At 30.9% G+C, this 12158-nt stretch overlaps 2 protein-coding genes across 2 annotated transcripts; one reads left to right on the top strand and one right to left on the bottom strand.

Annotated features, from left to right (window-relative positions):
* Positions 1-2823: 2823 nt before the first annotated feature.
* On the top strand, positions 2824-5059 carry LOC104732811 (bidirectional sugar transporter SWEET8). The gene is made up of 6 exons (XM_010452394.2): positions 2824-3007; positions 3485-3521; positions 3840-4062; positions 4158-4319; positions 4441-4563; positions 4675-5059. Exons 1-6 carry the CDS (start codon positions 2965-2967, stop codon positions 4804-4806), a joined length of 720 nt encoding a protein of 239 aa, XP_010450696.2. The 5' UTR covers positions 2824-2964; the 3' UTR covers positions 4807-5059.
* Positions 5060-7761: 2702 nt separating this feature from the next.
* Positions 7762-12154, bottom strand: LOC104732809 (uncharacterized). The gene is made up of 19 exons (XM_087478041.1): positions 11797-12154; positions 11318-11355; positions 11202-11224; positions 10820-10926; positions 10677-10728; positions 10523-10607; positions 10299-10389; positions 10094-10132; positions 9933-10000; positions 9732-9794; positions 9605-9660; positions 9456-9529; positions 9283-9375; positions 9091-9192; positions 8912-8992; positions 8739-8830; positions 8627-8642; positions 8388-8498; positions 7762-8267 (listed from the first exon to the last, which is right to left on the bottom strand). Exons 1-19 carry the CDS (start codon positions 11920-11922, stop codon positions 8163-8165), a joined length of 1422 nt encoding a protein of 473 aa, XP_087334167.1. The 5' UTR covers positions 11923-12154; the 3' UTR covers positions 7762-8162.
* Between the last annotated feature and the right edge of the window lie 4 nt (positions 12155-12158).

Genomic DNA, 12158 nt, shown 5'->3' with positions numbered 1-12158 from the left:
TTTCTTTTGCATGTTAGAATAGACGGGAATCGGATAGTAAAATAAAATCGATAAGTGAAATTGAAATAAGCCGTGGCCAGCAAGTCCAAGAGACAGAGAGATAGTTCGTCCTTAAATTTTAGTAGCAAATCTCGTAATTACCTTAAAACTAAAAGACCTATCAGTAATTTCAGAAACATTGTCTAACGTGTAACGGAACATCTTTGAACGGATGACCACTCAACAAAGATTTATTAAGAGAAACAATTAAAACAAATTAAAAACGATTATTAATTATTTTTTTAACCAGTAACGATTAGTATTAAATTAAGTTTATCCATACAATTTTACCTTAAATCTGTATTAAAAACAAACATACAAATTCTTGAGTTGTCAACCAAATAAATAAAAAGTTTTTTACAGAGTCAAAGATTTCGTTTTTTTGACAGCGAGTCAAAGATTTCTTAAAAATGAATATTCAGTCATGAATATTTATTTTTCCAAATAATTGCATTCCTCTTTTTCTCAGATATTGCGATTTTATAGCTTTTTAAGGTAATCTATGGTCATAAAAAAAAACAAAAATAAATACTAGTTTTCGATAATCATATGGATAATACTTAAAATTGTCTGACCTACTAGCCGAGACTCGGCCATCAAAGGAGCAACTTTCATGAGCATCAGCCAAATCCAAGACTAACACAAACAAATTTCTCTTTAATTTGTTCTTAATTTCTTTTTAAGCAATTTTTTCTTTAATTTCATTATTTTCCTTAACTTTATTTTTTTCTTAGCATTTTTTAGCTTTTTAATATTAGATATTTAATTCGCATGAACAAACATCTCTCGATAATAGAAACTCTTATTAACCCATAAACATGAGTAAAAACTCTTAGTTATATAAAATATTTGAATGATATGTATCACGTAGTGGTAGAATACATGTATATTACTAAAACTAATTTCCCTTTCATTTTATTGTATGTGTGTTCAGTATTTTAAATATTTTTAAAAAATCTAGAAAATTATGACAAAAAATAAGATTCAAACATATATTAGATGAAATAAAGATGTCATGATCTCATATTTATAAAAAATAAAAATACCTTTTATTATATGTTCAAAATAAGTACATGATCATCACTTTTGTCTTGAGAATGGTTTAGTTCTTTGCCCACCACATTTTCTCCTAGTAAAATATTCAATTTTTTGTCTTTCTCTGGAAAAAAAAGTAATAGTATATATTACATAATTGATTCAATACATCATAAAACTCACCACATCTAAAATGATATATGTTGTGGCATTTCTATGTTTTTCCTGTTGTTATAATATGGATAATGTACTTGTTAAGTTTTGTTTTATACTATTTATTACCAAAAATAAAATAAATAAGGTTGCAACAAAACAAAGTTAGGTGTATCTTCTTTAATCTCTTAAATTTAATTTTTTACGTTAAGAAGATATAAATTTATAATGTCGATGCGGTTGACATTGAGGTGATTTTCAATTTTTAAAAAATCTATTAATATATATATATATATATACTAAGTAAAATTAAGATTAGTTATTTAATGTATTGTCATCCGCATGCACACTAATGATTTGCGGTTTAAAAATACTAGATGTGTACGTACGAAAGTGCTCCTGATCCGTTCACTATTAATAGATTTTTTAAAAATAAAGCAGTGTCCAATCTTTTTATTTGAATTTTAATCATATAGAGAAATGTTTGTTATGTGGATATTGTGAAAAAAACATTGGAGAAGAATGTATATAATTTCCTATATAATTATATTACTCTAAATCTCTAATGTGTCTGATGAGTTTAGTTGACCACAACAAATCTTTTGGTTCTAAATCTATTATATATATCTGTGTACTGTAAATTAGTAACTCTTTTCTTTCTTTATTTTTTTTGTTAGTTGTAATTTTGGCATATACTACTGGACCGGAATCGGATAGCAAAACCGAGATATGAAATTGAAATAATAAACCAATCCGGTTTATATGCCGTGGCCAGCAAGTCCGTGAGATATATCATCGATCGCTCGTAGATTTTGCATGTGTTTGTCGTGAATTGTGCTGTTAGTGGCGAATGTCGTAATTACCTTCACAGCTTTAAAACCTATACGTAATTTCAGAGGTAGAATCATGACGTGGCCTATAACGGAAATACTTTGACCGCACGACCACTCAAAATTATTTTCAGATTGGAATCTTTTCAATTTTAATTATCAGAGAAAGAATTAAACAATTTTTTTTTTTTAACTCAGATTTCAAATTTATCCATGTAACTAAGGCAATATTTAACTTAAGACTATATTACAAAAAAAAACGCTAGTTAAATGCAGTCTATGTTTATTAAGTTTATTTACATAGTCAAAGATTTTTAAATTATTGGTACATGTATTTTGTTTTACCAAATTATTGGATTTTTTCTTGCAGAATCCGATAATTACACCGTAAATGCGTTTTTATAGCTTTTAAAGATATTATCTGGTCAAAAAAATAATTACTAAAATTTACTAGTTTTGGATAATCATATGGATAATAACCTAAAAATACGAAGATCATTTTCCAATAAACACACATGTTAAATTAAAACGTTGAACAAGCCTTAATAAATGAAAATTGAAGACAGAAAAAAAAAACTTATAATTATCCGTAAATAAATAAAAACCGATCGTAACAAACCAAAATATAGATGTAATTAATTTTTTTTTATTTTTAATTTTTGATAATTCCCCAAGTTTAAGGAAATATTGACTCCTTGACTGAAACGTCTCTCTTATCTTAATCTTAATCTCTCTCTCTCTCCTATATATAAGATAGAGATTAGAGAGAGAGAACACACACACAATTCCCAAACGCCCTCGATTAGGTTTACTTCTACACTTCGTCTTCTTCGCTTAATAAAGCTCTCTTCATCTCTTTCAATCTCTCTTCCTCTCTCTCATTTAGTCATTTTACGGCGATTTCAAAATGGTTGATGCTCAACAAGTTCGTTTCATCATCGGAGTCATCGGTATCCACTAATCTCTCTCTTCTCCTTCTATTTCTTTTGCTTATCTTCTTCTTCATGGCGTTTAGTTGCATCTGTTGATCTGAATCCGAACCGTTATTATTGTGATTTTTTTTTCCCCCAATCGATCGCTCTTGTTTTTGTGTTTGTGTGATGTTGAGCTTGATTGTAATGGCGACTCTATCTTTGTATGTATGATTCGTAAATACTATATATAGCTTAATCGATCGTACGTGTGTGATGTTGAGCTTGATTCTAATGGCGGTTCTAATCTAGCTTCATCGATGCGTTGATCACATAAACGTTGTTGTTGTTGTTCAAATGGTGCGATGTTATTAGATTTGAGGTTTGAGGTTTTTGCTATAGCTTCGTCGTGATGGTTGATCAATGTTTCATCTTGATCCGTTCGATATACTTACGAAGAGATCAAACGATGTGATTAACACAATTTTTTTTCTCTTGGTTTAACTCTGTGTGCAGGAAATGTTATCTCCTTTGGTCTCTTTGCCGCACCAGCGTAAGACTCCTTAATCCTCTTTATTAAACTCTTAATTACATGTATAATCCTAATTGTTATTATTTCGAAACTGAGATCATAATCTTTTATGTAGTTGGAGATCAAACGTAATCTGTATGTTTAGTATATAGATGGTTGAGTCCATATGTATATATTAGTGTTAATCTAGGTGATTATTTGATAATGTGTCGCTATAGTATGCTATGTTGAATTGTTGTGGTGGTTGGTTTCTAGGATTAGTGTAGCTATGATTAGATTATTATATGATGATGTGTTGTTGTGTTGGAACTAATGATTTTTTTGGTTATCTATTAATAGGAAGACGTTTTGGAGGATCTTCAAAAAGAAGTCAGTGGAGGAGTTTTCGTATGTGCCTTACGTAGCGACGGTCATGAACTGTATGCTGTGGGTGTTCTACGGTCTCCCTGTGGTTCACAAGGACAGTATCCTGGTTTCCACCATTAACGGTGTTGGGTTAGTCATCGAGCTTTTCTACGTTGGTGTCTACTTGCTCTACTGTGGTCAAAAGAAGAACGCTAGAGTGAGTTTTTATTTTTGGTTAATTAACCTTGTAATTCTTAATTGATCATGGTTTGCGTGTGGTTTCTGAATTGTATTGTGTTTTGATTTGTGCAGAGGAACATTGTGTCATTCTTAGCTCTTGAAGTTGTTGCTGTTGTGGGTATTGTTCTGATCACGCTCTTTGCAATCAAGAATGAGTTTGCTAAGCAAACATTCGTTGGTGTGATTTGTGATGTCTTCAACATTGCTATGTATGGAGCTCCTTCATTGGCCATTGTGAGTCTAGCTCCTCTCTTTCCATCTCGATCTCTCTTGTTCCTTATTGATCCGATTTGTGTTTCTTTCTTTTTTTGTTGTGTTTCTAATGGATGATATACTTTGTTTTGTTAATCAACAGGCTAAAGTGGTGAAAACCAAGAGTGTTGAATACATGCCATTCTTGTTGTCTTTGGTCTGTTTCGTTAATGCTGCTATTTGGACTTCTTATGCTCTCATCTACAAAATCGATTACTACGTCCTCGTAAGTTCTCTACTGTGAATAAAACAAAAAAAAAACTTATATTTATTTTGTAAAAATTTGATTATATGGCTATGATTTTAATTGTGTGATCAATTTTAAACAAAATTACAGGCAAGTAATGGGGCTGGGACCTTGTTGGCTCTTTCTCAGTTGATAGTGTATTTCATGTACTACAAATCAACTCCAAAGGAGAAGAAGCCATCTGAAGTTGAGATTTCAGCCTCAGGGACGGACAGAGTTTGAAGAATTGTTGTTCTTCTTTTGGATATTTCTCTTACGTACATTCATACACACAAGAGTGTTGTATGTGTAGGCCTTTTTTTTTATATCTTTTGGATTGTTTTTTGGTTTGGTAGAATTTTTAATAATAGTCTTTCAATTGTTTTTAGTTTCTGGATTTTGAGGATTTGACAGGATTTTTGTTTTTTTTTTAAATACATTTTTAGTGTGAAACATTTTGAAGGAAATATCAAATTTTGGATTTTTTTTTTTTAAATATCTTCTGTTATACATTTTTTATTTCTGTTATAATGCAATTCCGTTTATCTGTTTATGTGTGTGTCAATGCTTTTTTTTATCTTGTTGTAAATAATTTATCATACAGAAAATTGATGAACAAGCATTGACTAGGATTATTATTGTTAAACTCTTCGAATCTATATTTTACTAGTCATGCATCTTCGGTTTTTTAATTGATCAAAACTAGTCATCTTGACCTTTATAAAATACCTAAATGAGTAAATATTTGACTGGGGAAAATCAGCAAGCTTTTGAACGATATGAATTCAAAAATACATCCAATGAAATAAGTACTATATTATGTAAGCTCAACAGTCTAACTTATCAACAGTTTTCTCTATTCCAATAATTTCCACCTAAGCAAAACAAAAAGTTTTACATTGAAGATTTTAAGGCTATCCACATAATTATATTTATAATTAAGAATCTTAAGCTGATAAACAAAAGCAAAAAAAATTAAGTAAAATGATAATAATCATTTCAATTTTTGTTATTTTTGTCTATTATTCCTGTGTTTCCTTGTGGTTTGCTCATTTTTCTCAATTACTTTTCAAAAACCCCATCTCTAAATAGCATATTTCCATCATTTACAACTATAAACCACCATACCACCCACTAACAACATAATACCATAACCACTATATATAGCTGATCAAATCTATATATATTTCTAAATGGGATAGGACTTTAATATGAACCCAATCTATTTTAATTTAATTATTTTGTTTTTCTCAAACTCTAATTTAAGTTGTGTCCAACAATTTTTACATGTTTTAACTTTATCAATTTGCGGTATCCTCTATATAATAAAAACGAAAGTACACAACCTTTTTGTAGACTATATAATTTTTATATGTTGGCAACAAAATATGTTACATATTAAATGTAGGTTGGTTACAAAAAAATGTTATAGATTAATTGGTCAATTTGTAGGCTATATAAATACACTTAAGAATATCCCAAATAATCCTCTTAAAGATAATATTCCAATGATTTATACAATTTCCAAAATAAAATCTTTAGTATTCCATGTATTGTTACAAAATATATACTGTTAGATATAAAAAAGAATAAAATCTTGGTAATTTATTACACTTAATAGTGGTTTATGAGATTTTATTTTACAGTTAAAAATAAAATTTTACCTAAGCATGGGTCATATTAAAAGTTAAAACACTTTCACAAAACATGTTCAAAAATTAAAATAAAAACAACAAACATAACCATTTCTCATACATAAAATTACAAAATTAGTAATATAAAACTTACAAAATAAGTGTTTTTTTCAAGACATTATATTTAGCATATGATTTTGTTACATAATGTTTTATCCAAAAGAACTTTAAAAAACAATCATATAAATTATATTTTATTCTAAAATTATAATATATATAAAAAATTATCAACCCTTACTCTAGCACGGGTCCAAATCTAGTTACACTATTACTACGAGATATGAACAACGTTTTTTCCAAAAATTATTGTTAAATTTAGTTTTAAAAAGTTATTTTGTCTGAGATTGTATTTATTTTTAATATTGTAATTGTTTGGTAAATTTACATACATCTTTTTGAATAATAATTATTCTAGAATATTATAGTATTTTAATTTGTTTGATGTATATTACAGTTTTATACTTTTGGTTTATTGTATTTGCATCATTATTTTGTGAAATATTTTAAAGTAGTAATTATAATACTGTAATTGTGAGCAAATAAAATTTATTAATTTATCAACAACATAAATTTAGTTTTACCAACAAACATTTCTTTTTCATATTGAGTAATATATATTTGTTTTTAAAAATTCAAATCACAACATATGCAAAAAAAATCTACATATTTATTAATTATAAGTATTATTATTTTTTTGTCAACCAAACATTAAATTAGAAAATAACTTCAAGATTGGTTGCCCAAACCGGAGGAAAAGAGTTTACTTAATTATAAGTATTATATGATAATTCAAAACAATTTGTAAATAAAAAGATGATAGGAGAATCATAATTTAAAATCTTAACAAAATCTTCCAAATATAGTATTATAATAATCATATTGTATACTTATATATAAAATCTTAGTTTTTAAAATTCTGTTTGTTTTATAATTTTAGAATTAATTAGTAAATTTCTTCCATAATTAATTAGAGAGAATATAATTTTTTTTAAACTAATAATTATTTAAAAGATTTTATTAGTCTAATATATTTTTAACTTTATTGAAAAATAAACATTTGCCTTAAGACCAATGGCATGATAATGTAATTTTTTTACATTTTATAAGGTTAGTTTGATTTTTATACTTCTCAATTAATATAACTGGATATATAGTTGACTATGCCATGTACATACTTTAGTTGATATAAAAAAAAGTTGCTACATCATATATATATATATAAACACTATTCTTAAATAGAAATGTGTGGAAAGATCATATCAAACTGAAAAAGTAAGTGTTAAATATTTCAATATATAAAGCAACCAAACAGTATTAAAGGGAATACTTAAAAAATTTACTGGTTACAAGAAGTTTCATACTCGACTAGGAGCAGTATAATTATGTGCAACGCAATTACAACTAAAAGATAATAATGACTATAGATAAGGATAATACATTGGCATAGTTGCTAGATATGCGAAAATAACAACTAGTACAAAGGAATTAAGTAACGATCAGCAAGAAAAGTAATGTTGGGGTGTCGTCGGGTATTATCATGCTGTGCGAGGATCCTGAAGACCACCACACAGACAGCAGTATATGTTACACCAGCCGTTAAAGGCCTATTAAAACTTGACCAATAAGTCAATAATAAATGAATAAATAAAATAATGAGATTGACTATAATAATAAATCTGCAAAGCTGTGAATAAAAAAAAAATGTTTAAAACGGTTCCGAAATCTTAAGAAAAGGTGCCTTGCTTTTTCCTTTACGTGTAAAAAAGAGTCGCTGTCTCTCTAACTCCAAGGCTTCGGGATCGTGAGTCTAACGCATACTAGTATATGTACGCACATCCGTATATAAAAAGTTCCTAGACGTGAAATAACCAAAATAAAACCATGAAATGAATTGCGGCCACGTAACTACATCATACGCCTTTTCTTTTTCTCAGGTGTTGCGTGCACTTGAGCTTTGATTCCATACGTTCTCATTTGGAAATTTTCAAATGCTTCCGAAACTGCTTCCACCTGTTCATAAATATTGTCAAACCAATAACACAAACGTTAACAGTTATTTCGTGTGCTTCACTCGAAACAGTAATGTATAAAGATGATGAGGGTTGGTTCATAATGATAACAATCACATACCAATTCTGGTTTTTTGGCATATACTCTCACTATCTTGTCTTGATATGTTGTTGGTAACAAGTGACTGACTCGGTCCTCGGGTATCACAAACTTCTCTGTACTATCATAATCCTGTAGACACCATAAAAATCAATTGGTTTATTGAGAGATTCTGCGTTATTTTTAAGTTTTCCTCTATACACATTTAGAGAAACAAAATCTGCATATCAAGAACATAGACTTTTCATGTATGTATGTACCTTGAAGAAGTTGATGCTGAAGAAGTCAGTCAGATCCACCACAAAGATAAGTTGGTTAGAATTTTAATGAGCGAAATTGAGAAAACAAAAAGCTAACTTGTGCTTCGTTTACCATTCAAGAGGATTTTCTCTCCCACGAGCCAAATCAATCTTGACGTTTGAAACAGCGATATCTTCTTCTTTTAGTGTCAAGCTTGTGTGTTTCTGTTAAATCAAAAGCGATCTAAGTATGGCAACGGACTGTAGATATAGTCTTCCTCTATGTAAGTGCTAAAGATTACAAACCTGAGAACATATGATATCTTGAGCAGTGACAGCTTTGAAATGATCGATTTTGTCTTTTGGAACCGCATACTCGTTACAGAACTGCAAATAAAAATCCATACATCAGTCTTTCTTCAGAAGGGAAATTCTTAGCCTAATTAAGCATAAGAAAAGAAGAAACTGGGTGAAATTGTATATACTTGGTACAACTGCCTTCTGCGAACACGGAGTATCAGCTCTTTAGCTTCTGCAAGCTCTGGATCTGGAGCTATTTCGATCGTTTTGAGGATTGTGTCGTCTAGCTGCATTTGTGGAGAATAAAAACTATGAAAACTGACAAAAATAATTTCGACTGAGAAAGAAAAAAAATTGCGTCTGAGAAAGAACTGTACCTTCCAGTATTCAGATGGGTCATTAATCAAAGAAGTAATTTCCAAGAAACTGTTGGCTTTGACCATGGCATCTACTATCATAAGCTCTATCGCCTGCAAATGAATGGAAATAGACAAGTGGGAAAGAGAGAAAAAATAGAGAACAAATAGAGAGAATGATAATGGTACAATACCTTTACTTTCGGATGCATGTAGACAGTTCGATAAAGATCAGCTCGAGTTGCAAATAACTTGTGGACATTACGATCTGCAAAATTCACTCCGTTATACAAGAGGACAGAAGCAAAGACATATACAAGAATATCAGGTGGACAAAACTCACATTCCTTGGCGGGATAGCAGATTTCATTATCAATGACTTTCATCGTCTCCGTTAGTCTAGAAACATTTGATAATTAGCACCTTCCTTATTAGCAAAAACTGGAATGACTTTAGAGTAGTATGAATACCTCTGGAACTGAAAATTGAACCCCAGTCCACAAGCTCGAGAATCACGAACAATGTAGTCAAACCTATAAAATTTTGTATACATTTAAAGTTGACTTCTAAAGAAAAAGGTACAAAGAAATCTAAGCATCATGATGAGTGAAACTGAAAAGGGGAAGAAAGAAACTGCAGGCAAGTATACAACTAAGATTTGATAGAATTACTTGTCCACATCAATCCCGTTTCGGCCATTAGCAACAATGTCATACAAGAAACGTTTCTCTGCATTGCTCTGCATATTATGAAAAACGGTAAATATTGACAAAAGCATAAGTAGTTGTTCATGTTTGACTACAATAGAGTACATGACTGTTATAAAACTTACTTTCAGCTGTGAAAACTCAGTACTAGCTAGTATCATATCCTGTTAAGTAAACATTTGAGAAAATTATCAGCAAAGTGGGAAAGGAAGCAAGAAATATTTGATTAGATTTGTAAAGACTGAAGACTGAAAATAATGTCACAGTTTCCAGTTTCAAATTCTAGAGGTCATTTGACAGGAGCTAAACAGTCTTGAGAATGAAAACTACCTTCACTCTTTTCAGCATTTGTGCATCCACATCAATGTGATGTGTATCAACCATATGGTCAATCATGTTTACAGACATTAACTCATGAGACCTGCAACGAAAAACTGGCATATAAGGAGCTGGAGATAATCCATAGATACCAAACCATAAAATTTAAGGCATAGTTCTTATATCATATCAAGTACGCCATGCCATTGATCTTTTCAAGGAATGTGAAAACATACCACTGACTGTCACTTATGACCTTTGGAAGGAATTCACGCTCAAACATATGACTGAAAGGCCCATGACCAATATCGTGGAGAAGTCCTACATATACAAACAAATATCAGAAATTCTATCAAGTAACAATGTAGTCATTGAGCAAAGAATAGTTACCAGCCAGTCTCACAGTCTGAAGATCATAATTGTCAATACCAAGCTCCATTCCCTATAACAATTTAAGCACCTACATTACAATCTTACCACACTTAACCAAAATGTGACTGTACCACTGACATTTGTCCAAAATGTCCAAATACCTGGAAATTTTTTAGCTTCTGAACATTTTCGCCTGCAAGCCAATACACGCCTAGAGAGTGCTCAAATCTAGAATGCACAGCTCCTGGATATACCATGTTTGTCACCCCTAAACCATGCAAGAAAATTTTCTCTCAAAGAAAGAAGATAAGCAACCACCATACAAAAATAAATCCTTGCTGCTATAAGGAGTAACCAAAGCAAATAATCTTACATACTGGATAAAAAGATTTCAATGAAATTTTTCTATATTTGAACCTAGCATTTCATACAGTGATTATGACAATAAATACTTGTTTATCGAGGAGAAAAAAGATTAGACATAACAAGACCATCTAGCTTGTTAAACAAAAGGAGAAGGCAACATGAGTTGAAAGAACTCACCGAGTTGCTTTAGTTCACGAAGCCTGCCACAAGGAATTGGAATAAAAGAATCAGAACACAGTAGTAGTCATTGAAAATAATATAACCATGGAAGTGAGCACAATCCAACAACTTACCTCTGAAACTGCTCAGTGTCAATGAATTTTAAACAAAGCTGCAAACCAAAAGTGAACTATTAGTATAGATTACATATTTAAAGCCAATAGAAAACGTATGAACAGTCGTTAGAGAATTTTGAAACTCATACTAAATTGGAAAAAAACTCACACAAGTGCAGAAATACAAAAATCGGAAAATCACAGAAGATTCAATTCGATTTCTAGCAAAAATCCAGCAGTTAAATATTCCGATAAACAACAATCTCTAATCCAATCCATAACTCGACAGTTCCATAAATTCCGGCGATAAAATTAGAGATGACGATAACATTATCCAGATTAACAACCAGAACAAACGCTACCGGAAATTTCACAGAAATCTCTCCGTCAAAAAAAATAAAAACAGTTACAGAGGGAACTCCTTATCTCGCAAACGAACCATTACGAGTCACAGAAACAAGAAACGAAGGAAGATTATAAAGAAATCAATCACTTACAGGATCGAGATAGATGTTTCCATGAACGTTGTCGTATACATGCTTGCTGAACCGGAGCTCGTTCGCCGGAGCGCCGGAAGAGTAGCCCGGTAAGCTAGTTAGGTCTTCGTTGCAATACGCTCCCATCAGTTGAAATTTCACGTCGAACTCTCTCACACAATCGCTCGCTCGCTCGCTCTATATCACCGCGTGATGTTGGGAGGGAGAGAAACAGTTATGGTGGTACCCGACGACGAGAGAATTGAGAAAAGGGATTTAAAGCGCTGCTGCACAAGTCGCCAAAGAGGAGAGAGAGAGAGAAAGAGAGAGTCTCTTTTATTAAATTCCTTTTTGACGTTTGTACGCGATTAATATTCCCTTCA

This window comes from Camelina sativa, chromosome 12 (genome assembly GCF_030686135.1).
Source record: "Camelina sativa cultivar CO46 ecotype springtype chromosome 12, ASM3068613v1".
Taxonomy (NCBI): Eukaryota; Viridiplantae; Streptophyta; class Magnoliopsida; order Brassicales; family Brassicaceae; genus Camelina; species Camelina sativa.
The sequence above is the reverse complement of the archived record's forward strand: the minus strand, read 5'-3'. Positions and strand labels throughout refer to the sequence as shown.

Bases quoted from the DNA above. Each gene is read 5' to 3' on its own strand.
- LOC104732811 (XM_010452394.2), top strand. From the start codon at position 2,965: ATGGTTGATGCTCAACAAGTTCGTTTCATCATCGGAGTCATCG. The intron at 3,008-3,484 runs GTATCCACTAAT...CTCTGTGTGCAG, and splicing joins TTTCATCATCGGAGTCATCG to GAAATGTTATCTCCTTTGGT. The intron at 4,564-4,674 runs GTAAGTTCTCTA...ACAAAATTACAG, and splicing joins AAATCGATTACTACGTCCTC to GCAAGTAATGGGGCTGGGAC.
- LOC104732809 (XM_087478041.1), bottom strand. From the start codon at position 11,922: ATGGGAGCGTATTGCAACGAAGACCTAACTAGCTTACCGGGCTACTCT. The intron at 11,225-11,317 runs GTAAGTTGTTGG...TCCTTGTGGCAG, and splicing joins GACACTGAGCAGTTTCAGAG to GCTTCGTGAACTAAAGCAAC. The intron at 10,927-11,201 runs GTGAGTTCTTTC...TGCATGGTTTAG, and splicing joins TCGTGAACTAAAGCAACTCG to GGGTGACAAACATGGTATAT.